This window comes from Molothrus aeneus, chromosome 9, assembly GCF_037042795.1.
Source record: "Molothrus aeneus isolate 106 chromosome 9, BPBGC_Maene_1.0, whole genome shotgun sequence".
NCBI classification, from domain to species: domain Eukaryota; kingdom Metazoa; phylum Chordata; class Aves; order Passeriformes; family Icteridae; genus Molothrus; species Molothrus aeneus.
In genome coordinates, this window is record NC_089654.1 from 5,037,487 (window position 1) to 5,056,776 (window position 19,290).

The window sequence follows — 19,290 nt, forward strand, 5'->3', positions numbered from 1 at the left end:
CGAGCTGGTCCTGCCCAGGGCTGAGCCAGCCAGTTTTTAATGGGTTTGTAATGAATGCAAACACTGCCCTGCCGTTCACACTCCAGTGGAGCCACCCAGCACATGTCCGGGTAACCTTCCCTGCAGGCACCCTCAGCCAGACCCACACCTTGGGAAGGGACAGGGATAACCTTCCCTGCAGGCACCCTCAGCCAGACCCACACCTGGGGAAGGGACAAGGATAACCTTCCCTGCAGGCACCCTCAGCCAGACCCACACCTTGGGAAGGGACAGGGATAACCTTCCCTGCAGGCACCCTCAGCCAGACCCACACCTGGGGACAGGGATAACGTTCCCTGCAGGCACCCTCAGCCAGACCCACACCTGGGGACAGGGATAACCTTCCCTGCCAGACCCCACACCTTGGGCAGGGACAGGGATAACCTTCCCTGCAGCCCCGCACTTTGGGAAGGGACAGGGATAACCTTCTCTGCAGCCCCACACTTTGGGAAGGGACAGGGATAACCTTTTCTGCAGCCCCACACTTTGGGCAGGGACAAGGGAGCACGGCTGCAGGGATGGGGACCCACAGACCAGCTGGTGCTGCTGGGATTTTCCCAGCCCTGGGCACTGGAGCTGGACTCAGTCATAAATCAGAGCTGGCACAGCCCCAGATGAGGGGGATGCCAGGGCCCAGCGTGTTCTCAAGGGCTGCGGGGCTGCAACAGGAAAAGAGGGAGAGCTCCAGGGTCATTTTGGAGGCCGGGGGGTTTGGAGCAGATCCTGCCTTGCTCTGGCTGAGTGCTAAGGCTGCCTCACTGGGCTGTGAAGGTGGAACTAAAGCCAGAAAAGGATGGAGTGAGGTTGTTCCACCCAGGGAGAGTAAAGACAAAGTGTCCCTGTGCCCTGTGTACACTTAGGTTGGAGCTGGGGTGTTGAAAGGTGTCTCCTTCCCAGCACACATCCGACAGCCAGACAGAGTTTGTTTTATTCCCTTGATTTATTCCCCTGTTTTATTCCCTTGATACACCTGGTTCACGACAAATAATTCTATTACAAGCAGTGTGTTAGAGGTGGCTGTGGCTCCTCAGCCACTCTGCAGCCCTGCAGGGCCACGGGGGGCCCGGGGCAGCGCTGAATTGTGGTGGGATGCAGGAGCTGGCAGCAGCTCCTGCCACAGCTGGCCTCTCCTCTGGGCAAGGCTGCACACCCACCCGAGCAGGGCAGGGAGGAGGGGGCTGTGCCACTCAGGATGGCTTTTCCAGGAGGCTGCTGACATGCCAAGTGCACTGGGATGCTCTGAGCACAGGCACGACCCACTGAGCATGGCTGGCACCAAATGAAGTGAGGCGTGGGCAGTCAGCATGTAGGGAAACAAGGTGGAAGGGATGGGGACAGGGCTGGAAGGGGCATTCACAGGGAAGTGAGTGGTGCAGACAGAGCTGGGCTTTCTCTGCCCAGATTACTCAGTGTGCTGCACATTTATTATTGAGTGGGCAGGCCTGACAGGAGCTCCCCAGGGTGAGCAGGGAATGCAAAGCCTCTGAAACCAGCAGTGCTTTTATTAAAAATATGAAAGCTTTCAAACATGCCAGCTACCCCTGGTGCTCTGAACACATCTCCCAGCGCCGGAGACCAGGCAAGCCGGGCTGACCCTCCCCACTGCTCGCCCACCCTCCTCTCACCCCCAGTTTGGGGCTCAGTTTCCAGCTGGGACCCCGGGCAGCCCCGGCAGAGTCCCGGCCCGGGCTGGCGGCGCTCAGAGCCCCCGCACGATGATGCTCTCCATGACGTTCTCGTAGCTGGGAGGAGGCGTCGCCTGCGGCTCCTGGGGCTGTGCCGGGTCCAGCCAGGAGGGGCTGGGGCGGAACAGGGCGCTGTCCGAGGAGCTGCGCCGCCGGCCGCCCTGCCAGCCCTCGTCCTCCTCCAGGTAGCGGTACAGGGGCGGCGTGAGCTCCTCCTTCCTCCCCGGCGGCTGCACAAAGGCCGGGGCAGCGTGGGCTGGTCTGCAGGTCAGGGCTTCTTCATAGGTGGGGATGGCGCTGGAGTCCCAGGAGCTGCGAGGGGAGAGGAGGAAACCCAGCAGTGCACACCATCAACATCCCAGCATCCAGCTGGAGCATCCCAGTGCCCAGCTGGAACATCCCAGCACCCAGTGGGGCATCCCAGCACCCAACTGGAGCATCCCAGCACACCTGGAACATCCCAGCACCAAGCTGGAGCATCCCAGCACCCAACTGGAACATTCCAGCACTCCAGGAACATCTCAGCACACAGCTGGATCATTCCAGCACCCAACTGGAGCATCCCAGTGCCCCATTAACTGGAGCATCCCAACAACCCCATTGTCCAACTGGAACATCCTAGCGCCTAGCTGAAGCATCCCAGCACCCCTGGAGCATCCCAGCACCCAGCTGGAACATCCCAGCACCCAGTGGGGCATCCCAGCACCCAAATGGAGCATCCCAACATCCATCAACCCCATTGTCTGAGCATGATTAACTTGTGTACTGTGGACAGCACATGGGCAGGTTTAGCTGAAGTGTCATGGGGTGACCCTGTCAGCTGCTTCTTGGCATCCATGAGGTTTTCAAGAGGGTGCCAGGGGCAGAAGAGCATCCTCACCATGCCCAGCCCCTAACTGACCCCCTGCAGAACAGAGGCTGCTGACAGCTGAGGGGGCAGCTTGGCACAAGGACCTGGGCAAGGAGCAGGGACCCCAGATCCCCGTGGTCACACCCTGCTCCCAGGCCAGCCAGAGCCCTCCCTGCCCTGGCCAAGCCTGCTGCCACTTCCAGCAGAGCTTTCCTGAGCAAACACAGCTCGTGCACAGAGAAAACATCTGACAGCCTCTGCCCTGCTCCTGGCCCTGCTTGCCCCAGGTGCAGCCCCAAAGCTGGGCATGCTGTGAAACCAACTCATCACTGCAGGTGGAAGCCAGCCCCGTGTGCTGGGGAGCAGCAGGCAGGGGAAGGCACAGCTTGCCCAAAGGAAAAGCCATGTGCTCCAAGGAGAGATGGAGCAGGGCAAGGAGAGATGGAGCAGGGCAAGGAGAGATGGGTGCAGGGCAGGGAGAGATGGAGCAGGGCAAGGAGAGATGGGTGCAGGGCAGGGAGAGATGGAGCAGGGCAGAGAGAGATGGAGCAGGGCAAGGAGAGATGGAGCAGGGCAAGGACAGCTGGGTGCAGGGCAGGGAGAGATGGATGCAGGGCAAGGAGGGGGTGGGCAAGGAGGGTTGACATTAAGGAGCAGGAGCATCTGCTCGGGGGGCAGGAGGAGAGCACAGAGCAGGGCTGCTGTCCCTGGGAGCTCACCAGCCAGCAAAGTTTAGGCTCAGACCCATCCTCCCCCTGGCAGGAGCTGGCAGGGACGAGGTTCCCACCTGCAGTTCCACTTCTCCGCGGGCTCCGCCGTGAAGTACTGCAGGTCCCGGGGGAAATGGTACTGGTAGCGCCGGGACACCACCCTGGCGTTGGCCTTGACGGACCACAGGAGGCCGAAGATGAGCAGGATGCCGCCGATGCCGCAGCAGAAGAAGCTGACGGAGCGCAGCAGGGCGCTGGAGGAGGAGGAGCTGGGCACGGCCTCGGCATCCCGGGGGGGCAGCAGCCGAGCCCCGCTGGCCGAGCCCACCTCGCCGTCGCTCCACCAGGCGAAGCAGAGCGTGCCCGTGACCAGCAGCACGGCCCCCGTGATGGTCAGGCCGTAGCGGAACGAGGCGGCTGCCATCCTTGGGGAGCAGCGATTAGCAGGGGACAGCAGTGAGGCAAGGCATGAGAGAGCCTGGAAGACAAGAAACGTGCCAGGTTTGAGAGGGAGAAGTTCGTGGAAGAACTACCAGAGGAGAAAATTACTGGGCGAGGAGGTCTCCAGGGTTTGCAGCCCCTTTAGCCATTACTACTACTACTACTACTACTATTATTATTATTATTATTATTATTATTATTATTGTTGTTGTTGTTGTTGTTGTTGTTGATATTGTCATTATTATTAGTGTATAATAATAAAATAATTAAAATAATAAAAATAATAAAAATATGATTATTGTTATAATAATATAATAATATATTTTATTGTTATTATATTTTATTGTTACTAGTTTTATTTTATTATATTTTATCATTAATTATATTATTATTTTATTATAGTTAATATTTTATTTTATATATTGTTAATAATATTAATATTCATATTATAATTTTATTTTTACTATATTATTATTAATATTATTTTTATTATTATTACTATTATTACTATTACTATTGCTATTATTACTACTATTATTATTATTATCATCATCCATCAGAAGGGGCATTTCCACCATCTCAGATAGAAAGCCCGTGGGAAGAGCAAAGTCAGCACCAGGTTGGACCCATAACCTTCCTTGTAAAAAATCCCAATTTTCAAGGAACAGCACAAAGGCAGGATGGACACCCTAGCTCTGGGTGCTCTCAGAGCTCTTCTCTTTGGGTTTTATTCCAGACTTCCTCCCAGACTTGGAGGAATGCCAGCTGGGTTTCCTGGGCTTTCAAAGCATGGCTTATGGAAGAGGTCGGAGAGAGGAACATAAATTTAAGATGTCATCACTTCCAAATTATCAGTGTGCCTGTTTTCTCCTCCAGAACTGATGACATTGGAAAAATCTGCTCAATCTTCATCCACATGAAGTTTGGCACACAAAACCTTCCTTGCCTGGGTCAGCTCCAGTGCAAACTTTCTCAAGCTCCTGTCAAGATTGATCCTGGAGGTGTTATCACCAGCTTCACCCTTCCTATCAGGGTGGTTTGGGGTTGGTTTGACAACCAAACAGGTGAGCTAGTGCCACATGTTCCTGCTGGATGGCCCTTTTCAGCTAAATGTCACATGCAGAGAGTTTCCCTGGTGCTGGAAAACTTGGGGAGGGGGAACTGGTTCCTGATCTCAGTCCCCATTGCTTTCTCCAGCAAACAGCAGGCATCTGCTCCCTGAGCTTGTGCATCCCCAGCTCCCAACCAACCAGGGAGGCAGAGAGGTCCCCCCTGCTCACTGCCCAGCAAGAAGATGCAGGCTCAGCTTCCACTTCTGAATGGACAAAAAGCTTTGGATCATGTGGGAATGAAGCACCAACACCCCCAAAGAGATCCAGTCCTGGGTGGCTGCACTGGGAAGGTTTGTCATGGTGGCAGTGCCAGTGGAGAGCCTGCACAGAGGAGGAGCTCAAGCAGAGGCTGGTGGGCAGGTGGATGGCCCACACTCAGCTTTGCCTCCATCACCTTGCCTGTGTGTCAGCAGCAGGACCATAATGTGGTGGCTTTGGTGTCCATTCCTCCAGGCAGGGCTCATCTCCTGAATTGTACCCTGAGGTCTGAAAGGGCAGAGCCAGAGCCAGGCAGGGAGCAGAAGTCCAGCAAGGACTTGGTGCCATCAAGGTCAGGTGGAATTATGTTATTTCAAGGTGTTATTTATCAGATGGGCCCACTGAATGGAAAGGCAAATTACCTTGTACTGAAAGAAGCACTACCTGATCTAATCAACATTTAATGAAGGAATCTGATGAGAAGTGAGATTTGGGAAAGCTGAAGGAGTGGGAGCCCCAACAGCTCAGTCCAGCTTTTGTCCCAGGGTCACAAGCCCAAAATGCCACCTGGGCTGGCTGTGGCCAGTGGCCATCAGCTGGGAAGGCAGTCGTGTTCCTGGGCTGGGAAAAGGCAAAGCTTCCCTCTGTAATGGGGGCATGTTTGGATGCTCCCTCATGAAGGGTAGGGGCTTGGCTGAGCTGAGATGGAGAAGGGACTGTTGGAGATGGTGTTAGATGCTGTCAGGGGTCAGCATCCCCAAACCATCACTGAACATGAGCAGGACACAGCAGAAGAGCTGGATTCAGGTTACCTTGCCTCTCTCAGGAGAGCACAGGGACCCCACTGACCTGCACCAAATGCAGCTCCTTTGGACAGCAATGCATTTTCAGGTAGAAATTTCAGCATATTTTTTAGACGGAAAAAACAAACAACAACAAAAAACCAAACAAAAACAAACCAAAAAAACAAACCAAACAAAAAAAAATCACCCAAAAAAACCCCTACAGCAAATCTCAATCCAGCTGTGTGGAAATGTCAGGTCACTCCAAACTGAGACACTGCACTGGACCTGCACCAAGAGCTGGAATGTTCACCTCCTGCAACAAACACTCTCCTCATTCTGGGGTCAGACTGGTGAGGTTTGGGAGCTGCTCTGAATCCCCTGGTGAGCTTTAGCAGTTGCTGTGATTCCCCTGCCTGGGCACGGGGAATTTTGCCGCCTCCAGCACTGAGCACATCTGGGAGAGCTGGCAGCGAGGGGGAGGAGGAGGGAAGGAGGAGAAGCCTCCGATGGAGGAGCCTCTGGGAGGTGATGGATTGACAGCTCGAGAGAATAAACTCTCCTCTCCCTCGACGAACCCAGCGCGGCGTAGGGAGCTCCCCCAGCCTCCCCGCACGGGCGGGGGCAGCTCCGCCGCGCTGGTGACATCGCCACCGCTGGGTGACAGTGCCACCGCAAGCCCCCTTGCCAAGCCCCCTCCCGGGCTGCCACAGCTCTCCCGAGCCTCTCTGAAGGACCCGCGGTGTTTTCTCAGCACACCAAGCGCTGGAAGAGGAGCCTGGGGGAGCAGGGAGCGAGGTGCGAGGCTTGGGCCGGACCCCAGGCTCCCGCAGCCTCTCCCGGCTCCGCGCCGGGGCACTCAGCATCTGCACAGAGCCAGATGTGGCTCTCCCTCCCCACGAACATTCCCAGCACAAGTTTTCACGGAGCCGCAGCAATTGCCGGCTCTCAAACGCCCTTCTCCACTCTCCGAGCCCCCCTGACATTTTGTTCGGCCCTGTCTCCTCCTCTGACCTGCTCTGGAATAGTTTCCCGGGGAATAGATTTGCACGTTTCATGTACAAACAGATAATGTTGATAGTTTACATAGTTCCAGCGAGCCGCTGAGAATAGCAGCCCCCATATAAAGTTATGCAGATGGTGATTCATAGGGTCTACTAAGCATTACTCAGAAAAACGCTCTTTTCAAGCAACACGAGAAAAGAAAAGAGTTTTGAACCTCTCCCACCGCCATCAAGCAGAAATCCACCTCCACACCCGTCCCTCCACGGCACTTACAGTCCGTCCTTCCGTGCGGGGCTGGAGACCTTTAACCACGGAAGAGGAACAGAAGAGATGCACAGAAGAGACGCACCAAACAAAGCGTGAGCGCGTCTGTAGGGAGATCCCTTCCTGCCTTTATCCAAATTTGTTATTTTGTTGTGACAATTACCAGTGAGGGCTTGCTCCCCATTCAAAGCAAAGTAGCAGCGATGCCTTGGAAGAGCTTCCCAGAACTCGGGTGCGCTCATCCTCCCGAGGCAGGTGCGGACCGAGGAGAGCCCGTGTGTCCCCCCAGCCGGGCTTTGGGGCTGTGCCTGAGCCCCGCGTCCCCTCCCCGGCGGCGCCCGTCCCCGAGGCACCCGCGGGGTCTCTCCCTGGGCGCAGGGGTGCCTGTGTCCCCTCCCGTGTCCCCCCGTGTCCCAGCCGTGTACTCACCGCCGCCGGCAGCCCCGCTCCGGAGCGGCGGCTCCGCCAGCGCGGCCCGCGGGGCGGGCGGGGCCGGGGGCGGGCGGGGGGCGGCGGCGGCTCGGGGCGGGCAGGGACCGGAGCTCCCTCCCGGCACGGCACGGCACGGCACGGCACGGCACGGCACTGCCCGGCTCCCCGCAGCCCGCTCCCGTCCCGTCGGGGCGCGGCGCTCCCGGGATTTCGGGATGCAAAACTCTCCCTGCGGCTGGGGACATCCCTGCTGTGTCCTATGTGTGGGACACCCACGCTGCAGCACGTCAGGGTCGCTGCCCCAGCCTTGCTTTGTGACCATTTCAGTTCGCCTCAGCTCCGTGTCAAAAGCTAATATTGTCCCTTTTCCTCGTTCATGGAATTAGAACGGTTTGGGTTTGAAAGGACTTTTTAAAGGCAATATAGTCCAACCCCCCTGCAAGCAGCAGGGAAATCTTCAACTAGATCAGGCTGCTCAGAGCCCTGTCTCACCTGGCCTTGAATGTTTCCGGGAATGGGGCATTCACCACTTCTCTGTGCCAGTGTTTCATCAACTTCACTGTAATAATTTTTTTTTTCTTTACAGCTAATCTAAGTCAACCCTTTTTTAGTTTAAAACCATTGGCCCACAGCACTCAGGACACCTGGATATTAAACAAGCTGAGGGTGCTGTGATCTGAATTTCAGGATGGTGGCTATGACAGCATCTGGATTCAGGCACAATTCCTCCTCACGGAGCTGGAGGGAGATTTGAGCAAGAGCTGCTGTGCTGTGCTGTGCTGTGGCTGTGCACCTCACTCATCCACAGATGCACAGATGCAGCACGCTGCCCTCGGGCTGCAGCTGAGCATCACTGACAGGCAGAGCCATTCCTATGGATACCCTGGGCTGCTGCTCCTGCGCTGCTTGGAGCTCCTCAGCTCACAACCAGCTCAAGGTTTACCTGCACGTGCTGCAGGGACTGATGCAAAGCCCCGCTGTGGAATTCACATATGCTTCATACACGATGAGAAGGCACTCAGCCCAGCTGAGAACCTGTGGGTGTACAGCTCCATTTACCTGCAGCCACTGTGGAGTTTTACAAAAGGCAAACTGGGGCACACAGAGGGCTGGCTCACCCAGGAGTGGCCCTGCAGCAGGTTGGGTCTCCATCCAAGAGGAGCATGGGGCAGGAGTCCCCAAGGCCAGCACCCAGTGATGTGGGGGCACTGTGAATCAGCAGCCACTCTGTTGAAGGACAGTAAGAGAACTCTTTCTGCTCAGATAATGTATTTAACTGAAATTTGATTGTCAAACAGCATCTGAAGCACTTCAAAGTGGTGTCAGTGCACAGCTCCATGCTAGTCCTGGCACAGGGCTGCAGAGGGAGATGGCTTTGTGCCCTTTATGGGGTTTTTCAGCCCCATAACCATTCACAACCTTCTACCTTGCCCAGAGATCTGGTCTGCAGGCAGCCAAACTCATGACAAATATTCCACCACAAGGTAGAGGCTGGAAGTGCTGAGTGCTACCAGCACCTCTGTCTGCTTAGCAGCACCTTGGCCAAAATGTGTTTTCCCTCTCTGAGCACTTTCCTGCAGGTGGACAAGGTGCTGCAACATGGGGCACAGGGAAAAGGCTTCTCCAGAATAAGGACAGAATATCTGTGCAAAACATGTGAAACATCCCATGCACAGTGAAACTGCAGCGGAGAAAACAAGGAGATATAAAAGACAGTTACAGCCCCTGCAAGAACAAGAACAAAGGAGGAACAGGGAAGGAGATTGTTCCAGTAATTGCCTCCCCCAGGTAAGGATGCTGAGCCTGAGCAATGCTGCTGGCACAAAAAAATGCTGCTTTTTGATTCATTGTTCACCTAATTTTGCTGCTGCAGCAAATCACATGTAAAATAGTGCATTTCACTGTATAATCAAGATAAACAAGCCAGCTTTTTCATTAGGGGTGTGTGTGTGCAGATGCATGCACTCTCTGCCCTGTCATGACAGGGTGGGTGATACCAAGAGCACCAAGCCAAGAATGAATTTGGATGCACCAAATCCAGAGCACAGGCTCCCTGCCAGAATCCTTATTTGTGGCACCTGGGCCAGGCCACAGTGATTCCTTCAGTGATTTGGCACACAGGACACTCATCCCACGCCCAGCTGCCCCCAGCAAGCACCTCTGGTCACACCCCCTGTGACAGAGTCACTAAAGATCCACTGGTGTGGCTTCAGGGGTCACATCTCTGCAGGCACAAGGTGTCCATGTTGTCCAGATCCATGGAGAAGCCATTCCCAGGGGCTGGCACACCTCGTGTTTCCCTGCTCACTGGGTGCAGCCTGCCAGGCTGATAAGGGGCTGCAGCACACAGCCATGAGGATGTGCAGATGGGAGAGATTTCCTGCATACAGCACGTGGAAAGCAAAAGAGAAACCTACTGCTGTTTATCTTTGCCTTAATTTGCATCTTCTTAAAATGCCTAATTAGTCGTGCTAGTTGATATACTGGCTCAGGCACTCCTACTTAATCCAGTCAGCAAACCCAGGCTGTGGAAATATTTGTCCTAGGTCTTCACATGAGGCAACATTCACGGGTGTCCTTTGGGGTTGAACCTGCAGCTGGACATGGATCTCTCTGTGGAGGTCCTGTTGCATGGTTTGGGAGCCCTCCTTTGTGGTCTCCATCAGGAAATGCCAAGCATTTGGATGTCAAAGGGGATCAGCCCCCTGATCCCCTCAAGGGGTGTGTGGATTTTTGGCTAGTTCACCTAGAGCTACTCCTGCAGACCAGCTGTGGTTTTGACCCAAGACTTTATTGAATGCCAAAGTCCTTTTTGTACCATAATATGTACTTTGTAATATACCTTATTATTTAGTTCCAATGGCTTCACTGAGTTTGAGTTATAATAGGAGAACAAGATGTGTATGAAGTTGTTTGATATCAGTTTCTGTTGTTGTTCCTCCACTAGCTATGTCCATCATCTAGAAAGCCACTGGACCCAAAACCTCTGCGTGTTTTAAAGCTTAAATGTTTGCTTACTCAACTGTAATGATGTCCCAACCAGCAGCCTGTAAATCTGCACCACAATGAGGAGCACAACTGTGGTGGAAGGTTTTGGAAAGGGACTGGGAAAGTACGGATAGAACTGTCCACAGAGGACTTTATGGACAAGCAGTGTTCTCAAATTCCTTCATCTCCTTGTCTGGGACTCGTGTCAGTACAGGAGCACCTGGCTGAGGTGCCAGCTCCTCCTGGGGCTGTTGTGTAGAGAAATGGGTGTGATAAAGCTTTAGGTTTCATGTAAGGGAAATTTCTGTGTTGCAGATGAGGACAGAAGCAGCTTCCTAGGGGCTTTCCAACAGAATCTGCAAAGGATTTGAAATTTGCCCAACAAGGGGTGGGGGAAGAAAAGAGTTAAATCCTCAACTCAGCCTTTACTCAGACAAAACTTTTCCTGAGCTCCTGGAGATTTTTGCCTCGGGGAAGCCCCGTGTCTGAGCTCTTTCTTTCCCCATGAAGAGGCACCACGGCTGTGTTACTCGTGGGTAACCCACCATGCAGCGTGTTTTACACGCCACAGCTGCTGCAGCCCTGCTGGAGTGTGAGCTGCAGTGAGGAAACATTGATTTCCAGCCCTGTAGGCTCCTCAGTCGAGCCTGATGTCAGTCCCATCTATCACACCTGAGCAGAGAGAGCCAGGGGAGACATGCCCTGGCTGCTGAAGCACAGCAGCAGCTTGCTTCACTCCACACATTGGATATCTGAGCTTGAAGCTCCTGTGTATCCTTGATTCCAAATGCTGATATTCAAAGAAGCAGAAAGAACTTTGATTAAACACAAAACTGGCTAAATTTGCTTCCCAGTGAACTCAACACAGCTATGCTGACATCCCCAAGACCTGGTGCTTCTCTGTGCCTCTGCTGCATGCAGCTATTACAGAGCTCCCTAGGGAGCAGAGAATGGGCTGGGCTTTGTTTATCTTTCAGCACAAAAATGCAAAAGAGAATCTCAAAGCAGCATTAATTACAAATTTTAGAGGAAAAGGGTGGAGCAGCCATCCAGCTCTTCTGGTTGCCACCACATGTGAAGTCCAACACACATCTGTCCCAGATGTTCCAAGCTGTTTTCCTTTTCCAATGCCCTGCATTATCCCACTGCCTGCCTTGGCATCAGGCTGCCCACAAGCACTTGTTCACATCAGTGTGCTGTGCTGGGAGGTGGCTGAGGGCTAAAATGCTGCCAGCAAACCTTGCAAACATTTTGTTGGAAGCATGACAGCCTGGGGAGAGACACAAAGAATGGCTGAGAGGAGGAGGGTTCCAAGGTTTCTTAAAGAATCACCAGCTGAGGTATCAGCAAACACAGATTTAATACAAAGGCGACAGCACAACAAAGTTTGTTGGCAAGGTTCACTCTATTACTTACTAATGGTTAAAGCACAGAGAGAAAAAAAGCAAACAAAAGATCCAATGTCAATCAATCCAAACTGATAGAAACACAATATTATCTATGTGAAGGCTGGGCTGGGGAGGGGCAGACAAAAGGATAGGAAAAGGTAAGGATAAAAAGGAATACATCCAAAAGGCACAACAGTTCTTCAATAAACAGCTTTTAAACTTAACAGCACATAAACTTACCAGAGTTCATTTATGTTGTCAGTCAAGCCAAACAATACAGCAAAGGATTCATATAGGATTTACTATACCACAAGAGTAACTTACCTACAGGCCTAACTTCCTTCCAAATGTAAAATACTTCAGAATCCAGGAGAGCAGCATTCCCAGGACACTTGATGCAGCATATGCACACCAACATCAAGAGTCTGTACAAGACACCTGTAAGGAATTCCCTTCTAATTCAGTGAAACACTCACCTGGGATGCCTTTGGTGCCCTGCTGTGCCCAAAAGCCTGTCTGCTTTCTTCACAGCTCATCTGCAACATCAGCTGCTGACCCAGCAAGAGCTCTGTGATTTCTGCCCGCACACCTGCCTCGCTTTAGCCCAGAACATTTACATCTCCTTACACGGGTTTCTAGGTAACTGAAGACAATTTGAAACTCTGCAAGAAATGACAGGAGGTGAGTTTGGGAAATCACAGGCTGCAGTTTCTCTGTAATGGCATTACAAGAGTCAGAGGATACTGACACTCATCTCCAGTGCCACAGCTCCCTCAAAGGGGAATTTGCCTTGCACCCTGGTTAGCTCTGTGGTGTGAGGCTCTGAGGAGACCCCACTCCTGATATTCTCCAGATTTCTGCCTGAAAGGAACAGCACTAGCAGGAGATTTCTCCTATGGAGGTTTACGAGCAGGTTGCTCCCATCTCTTCCCTCAGTCTGCAAGAGAAAAACTGACTCAGAACTGACTTGGAAGAACGAGGGGGATGTGAATGTGAGTAACAGGCATTTGCAAAGATGCGTGTGAAGAAACAGCTGGAAGACATTGCCTAAGTTAGCTACCTTCAGACTGAAAAGAAAGGTCTCAATTTACCATCTGCAGATGACTTAGATCAGCACCTCACAGAAAGTACCCATGAGCAGCATCCCTGGGACACAGACCTGCCATCCCACATGGAGAACACAGGATTCCCTGCTCCACCTCCCTGGGAAGTCCCCCAGGATCCAGAGAGTTAATCTTGCTCCCCAAAAAGTATCCTGCACTTTTCTTTGGCTACTTGTCTTACTCGAAAAGGTGTGGTTTCCCTCCCCTGGCATTTCTGCTGTGCCAGAGAAGTGTCAGCTCTTGGTTGCCTCACAGAGGGATGAAACTCTCCTGCCCTGATTCACTCTGCCAGTTCCAGCATGAGGGAAATCCATCCCAGCCCTATCACCTTCATTAGCCTGGATGTAAGCAGACACCTCAGTGCAATAAAAGTTCAGAGCTTATTACAGGCTCTGAGCTGATACCATAGATAATGATAATTAACTGCTCTAGGATGACAGTGGTTTATTGCTGCCTGATTTCTCAATGATTTCCTTAAGCAGTCTGTAAAAAAAAAAAAATGGGCCTTGCCAAGGATGGAGAGGGCAGGAGGAGACAGAAAGCAGCTGAGTCTGCAGCTCAGCACATGAGGGGCTTGGAAGGGCACCTGGAGTTTACCATGAGCTGGGAGCAGGATCAGTGCATTTACCCATTCTCAGATTTATTTATGAGTCTCAGGGTTTCTCTGGATAGGTATTTAAAGGCCACTCTTCCCCATGGACAGGGTGCTGCAGCAATCATATTTTGATGCTTACTGGAAGTATGAAAAAAGTGGGATTTGGTTGTGTCAGGAGGTGCTGAAATTGCTGTCTCATTTTACTAGGTATGGCTCCAACCAATTCTGCCAAGCTGGATTCTACAGAAATTCCCTGTATTAAAAGAAACTGAGCAATCACATGCTCATCACCTTCCATGCACACATCTTTTCCAGCCACTGATTTGCAGAGCTGAGGACCAGTCAATTTATCCAGTCCTCAGCCTGAAAATCGTTCTGTATCTCCATGAGATGATCCACACATGGGAGCACATCTTGTTCTTCTCCACTGAAAGGGGCAGGAACCTCTTCTCAAAGCCTCCAGCTTCCTTCTGCTCAGTTCCACACACGTGGGAGTCGCTTCCAAGGCACATCTGCTGTTGAAAGGAGCCGAGCAACATGGAGGGAACAAAAACTGGCAATCAGCTTTCGACCTGATTTTGTACTGAGTTTTCTAGTGAAAAAAAAGGACATTTGTAGTCTATCAGCATAGCACTGAACCACGTTAAATACGCCTCCATTTATCTTCAGTAAGACCAATACAGTTCCTTATTATTGGAACAATGGTGTATTTTTGTCACCCTTAATTATTAACTTATCTGGCTGCGATTTCTCCGTTTATTAAAAGGATATTCCAGGTGACTTTAACAGCTATACAACTCTTATATAACCAACATCTTAAACTCTTTTTTTCCAGCCATCCTTTTCCGTTTTTTTTTTTTTTTTTGCTTTGCTCACAGCTTTTCTATTTTTCTTTGGCATTGGTAAGTAAACTCAAGGGGCCAGATCCTACAGTTACACTGATGTTTTTGGAGCATGGCCTGGAGTTTTATCAGTTTACATCATCTGGGAGTGGGCCCATAAAATTTTTAAACGTTGCAATAAATGAAAGCAGACAGGTGACAGAGTGACAACACCAGAGAGAGAAAATGGCCACAGCCAAGGCAGTGCAAGCCTCAGCTTTATTTGGAGGAAAAGTCCTGCAACTACATTTGGTACTGGGATGCTAAACACACAGGCAGATTTGCTGGGAGCTGAAAACAGGAGCAAAATTTGGCCTGTACAGAAAAACAACTTGCAGTGTTTCCTCAGGTGACACTGGCAAGCCTTCACCATCACCAAATGATTCCTGCATGTTCCCACAGCGTTTTCCTCTCCAAGCAATAAGATTCCAGAGGCAGGTGGGGGGAGAGGGTACCCTGCAGTCACTCCCCACCAGCTGTGGTTCACAACTGCCTTTGTGACAAAGTTCACCCTGAGCATCCTGGAAGCCACCGACACTTGTGTGCATTTTGCCATGAGTCTGCAGCAATGCATTTTTGCCTTCCAGTGACTGCAGCTGGTTTCTGATGCCCAGCACAGTCGGTGTCCCCAGGATCTCACCAATAGAAGGAGATGGGAACATCAAGTTTCTACACCCACTTCTCTCTCTCAGGGCTGTAAAACCAGCTGATGGTTGCCATGAGCTCGCTGTCCCCACTGCTCACCCAGAGGAGTGTGACCTCCTCCAGCTTGTAGTTTGAGTGCTGGAACCCCAAGTTCCTCAGTAACCAGCTCTCCACACCTGCTGCCATGCCATAGCCATTTCATTTCTGCCACAGAGGACACTGCCCTGGTGACAGTGAAGGGAGTGCTGAATTCCTTTCCCAGTCTGGCTCTCTGTTTTGACAAGTGATTCTTTTTATAAACCCAGACAGGGTATCCCTTCAGAGACAATTGTAAAGCTGGATTTAATGCACATCACAGAGAATACACGAAAGCTCTCGTACGTTCTGCAGCACTGGGGGTTTTTTTTGGTGGCTCTGTGAACGTGCTGACCAGCAGCTGACCTTGCCTCCTGATGCAGAGCACAGCCACTGAAGGATAGGACACACTCTGCCATCATCAATATTCTCAATTTTACTTCACACCCTGCATTTGCTTCCCCCCAAGGTGGTGATGGGTCCCACCAGCCACCTACAGTAGCTCATCACCAGAGGAGTGGGGCATGATTGCTATCAGAGCACATGGGACACAGCCCAGGTATCCTTGATTCCTGCAGCAGTTTTTCCTTCTCTTGGTGAAGCCCTTCCCAGTGTGAACAGGGTGGCTGCAGCCTTGAGGGGACAGAGGAAGGCAAGGAAAAAAGAGCAAAGTCACCCCAAGGACTCAGAAGAATCCACATGGAGAGCTTTCCCCACCATGGATGTTAAACAAGTCCTTTCACATTAGATCCACCTACACCTAAATTAGCCTCACCAATCTACAATCTAACCTTGCCTAAGCCTTCAGTTGGTGTTTCACTTCCCCTGAGAGCTATCTGGAAGTTTCTAGAGTAAGTAAAAATGCATTTTCCCTTTTTGACCGATTTCCCAAAGGCCACTCCAGCTACAGCTGCTGTACCAAACCCTCTGCCCTCCTCCTCTTCAAGCCACCACACACCTCTACTCCCTCACATGAAACAGCTGTGAAACCTGAGAAATAGGTCCTGGGCAATAGATATCCCATTGAAAAATACCTTTTAAAAAAACCCAACTGGAAGCTGGCCAATTGAGCACCATCAGGCAAACCACGTTCCTCTCCTGGCTTTTCCTTCAGGGTGACTGAACATACTTTGGATTTCTCAGCAGAGGGAGCTTCTCACAAGCAGTTTGAGCACCACCTCCCTCCAACCTCAGAAGCACTCCCGTTTCAAACAAGCTTTGCACCAAACCAACGTACAGGAAAACCAAAAGCAGCTGACTCCTACCCCGAGTAACCACTGGCTGGTTTCTTTACGGATTTAAGCAGGCTTGCAGTCTTCCCAAAATTCTTTATTAGTTTTCATAACTACTCCTATTAAATGCCTGTCCTTTCAGTGTCCTGGTACTGCTCAGCAGCAGCTCTGTGGCAGTCAGTACCAGGGCTGTGAGAGTTTACACGAAAAAAATGGGCTTTTTAATGCTTTTCAATGCCTTCCTTTGGTGCCACTGAAGGCCTCTTGATATTTTTCTTATGGAGACAGAACTCTTCAGCCTACTTTTGTGTGCAGCTCAAATGCTCTGTATGTGATGACCATGCAGTGTGGCCAGCAGGGTCAGGGCAGGGATTGTCCCCCTGTGCTTGGTACTGATGAAGCCACACCTGGAGTCCTGTGTGCATTTTGGGGCCTCTCATGACAAGGAAGACATTGAGGGGCTGAGGTGTGTTCAGAGAAGGGCAGCAGAGCTGGGAAAAGGGCTGGAGCACAAATCTGAGGTTGAGGGAGTGGTGGGGCTCAGCCTGGAGAAAAGAAGGCTCAGAGGGGACCTTCTCAGTCTCTGTAACTCCCTGAAATGAGGTTGGAGCCAGGTGGGGGCTGAGGTCTTCTCCCAGGGAACAAGGGACAGGGCAAGAGGAAGCAGCCTCAAGTTGTGCCGGGAAGGTTTGGATTGCGTATCAGGAACAATTTCTTCACATAAAGAGTTATCAAACACTGGAATGGGCTGCCCATGGCAGTGGTGGAATTATCATCCCTAGAGAGGCTTAAAAGCTGTGTGGATGTGGCACTTGGGGTGGTGGCCTTGGCAGTGCTGGGGCAACAGTTGGACTTGATGGTCTGAGATGGCTTTTCCAGCCTAAACAATTCTATGATTCCATGACTCTGTGCCCCTTCTCCCTGTCTCCTTGGACAAAGAGCTGCACCCTTTACCCCAAAGCCTTTGTATGGTCACCACCAAGCCCTGCTGGGTGAGGAGCAGAGTCCTGTGCAGGGCTGGCAGGGATGAGCTGTCCCCAGGAGGAGCTCTGGCATGGTCAGTGCCAGGGCCCTGCTCTGCTCCCAGCACAAGCCTGCATGGGGTGAGCTCCACAGGGAGCTGATCCAGGCAGGAAAAAAAAAAAAAAAAAACTGATTTGAACAGAAAATGTTTAATTCTTCAGTCAGATCAGTTCTCCAACCTGTTTTAGTGAGTGACAGCAGAAGCACTTGTACTGCACAGCATGCCCAGAACAGCATGAGTGGGCGGATGGGATGGCAGGAGAGGGAGGCAGGGAGGAGAGGAAGGGAAAGGATTGCTTTTTTAAGAAGCACTAACAGCTTAAACACACTTAAAATGTTAATTTAATTGAAGAAACCAAGGATTTTCATCTCACCAAGGTACCAAGAGAACCTTAGCTCTTCCAACCAGATTTGCAGATGATGTCTTCCTAAGCCTACATGGATTGTTGGATGATGTTTTGCCTAAATAACTAGAATAACTAGAATTGAAAACCTGCAGCATTTCTAATATCTATCTCCCCTTCCCTCATCCCCTTCTCGTTCCTGTGTTTTCTATGCCTGGCATCAGTACCTACACAAGCAAATTGACCATAATCTGAACGTGGTTCACTCCTCTGCTTCAAAGGAGTTTCACATCCCAATTTTTCAGCTCACCTACCCCCTTCCTGTTGCCTAGAGCCTTACAAAAACAGAGCAAAACATGAAAAACATTATAAGCACTTGTAATGGTTCTTCATAAAAACAATTTCAAAATAGTATTTACACTGACGGCATAAATATGCCCTTATGAATAAATGATGCTGTTATTCAATAAGCCCAGTGCTTGATCACATTCAGATCAGGAATAATTATTTAGGTCCTTTAGAGAGGTTAAAATAACCTCTCGTAGAGCATGGGAACCTTCTTTTGCATTAATAATTTCCATCAGCAGATGAACTGATAAATAAAAGCATATAACATCAATCAGCTCAGATGTAAGAAGAGCTAGTGAGCAGACTAGGCACAAGTGCAACAAATATAATTTGGCTATAAATAAATTTAGTCTGGAAATTAGGAGACCCTTTCCAAATATGAGAGCTGTGAAGTCTCAGTCTAGTCCTTCAATAAAAGCCGTGGGACAAATCCCAAAAAAGCAATGTGCTAAAATTTCCATCCCTGGAATTGTTCCAGGCCACATTGCATGGGGACCTGAGCAAACTGTTCTAATGGAACAGTGGCTCTGCCCATGGCCAAAGGGTTGGGAATAGGTGATCTTTAAGGTACTTCCAACCCAAACCATTCTGTGAATGGTTCCATGAAATCCTGAAGTGGGCTTCACAACAAAGCCTTCCATGTCCCTGAAGAGAGCTGAAAGGTGTGGCTGGGCTGCCACAGCTCAGCTCTGAACCTTGATCCCTCCCTGTCAGAAGTCTTCATCTCCCAGCTATCAATCATCTAAAGGACAAGGTCAGCATTTCACCTGCTGACACTTGTGTCACATCACCATGGCTGTGTCCACACGGAATACCCGGATTCCATGTTCCTCTCTGAACTCAGCCTTTGCCATTCCAGGATATCTGACAGTGCTGGCTCTGCCAGGACCTCCTGAAGCTGTCATTGGACCTCTGTCACCATCCTCTCAAGCTGCACATCCCTTGAGGGATTTTAACTTCAAAAAACAAATCCTCATCTTTGTCACAGACTTTATTTATCTTCTGTCACGTGGTTCTATCATGGATAGGAGTTTTCTGCCAGGGTTTTAGAGAGCAAGCTGTGTTTTGGAGGGAGGTGCTCCTTTATTCTAGAAATGGAACTGCTGGCACTTTGGAGGTACCTGCACCGTCGAGTTGTGCCTACAACACC

General features: G+C 51.0%; 1 protein-coding gene across 3 annotated transcripts; it reads right to left on the bottom strand.

Moving 5' to 3' along the window:
• Positions 1-960: 960 nt before the first annotated feature.
• On the bottom strand, positions 961-12,758 carry TMEM61 (transmembrane protein 61). 3 transcript variants are annotated; one of them, XM_066555667.1, is made up of 4 exons: positions 12,643-12,758; positions 12,371-12,556; positions 3,362-3,762; positions 961-2,036 (listed from the first exon to the last, which is right to left on the bottom strand). In XM_066555667.1, the coding sequence occupies exons 2-4, from the start codon at positions 12,437-12,439 to the stop codon at positions 1,739-1,741; spliced, it is 768 nt and encodes a 255-aa protein (XP_066411764.1). In that variant the 5' UTR covers positions 12,440-12,556; positions 12,643-12,758; the 3' UTR covers positions 961-1,738. The 3 variants fall into 3 exon arrangements, with proteins under 3 accessions (XP_066411764.1, XP_066411765.1, XP_066411766.1); XM_066555668.1 differs by lacking the exons at positions 12,371-12,556; positions 12,643-12,758 and adding an exon at positions 7,516-7,575 and having other exon boundaries at positions 1,524-2,036; XM_066555669.1 differs by lacking the exons at positions 12,371-12,556; positions 12,643-12,758 and adding an exon at positions 7,096-7,285 and having other exon boundaries at positions 1,524-2,036.
• Between the last annotated feature and the right edge of the window lie 6,532 nt (positions 12,759-19,290).

Excerpts from the sequence above, each read along its gene's own strand:
- TMEM61 (XM_066555667.1), bottom strand. The coding sequence starts at position 12,439 with ATGTTGCAGATGAGCTGTGAAGAAAGCAGACAGGCTTTTGGGCACAGC. Across the intron at positions 3,763-12,370 it reads GGGCACCAAAGGCATCCCAG|GCTCTCTCATGCCTTGCCTC; the intron begins GTGAGTGTTTCA and ends CTTGTCTTCCAG. Across the intron at positions 2,037-3,361 it reads GCGGAGAAGTGGAACTGCAG|CTCCTGGGACTCCAGCGCCA; the intron begins GTGGGAACCTCG and ends CTCCCCTCGCAG.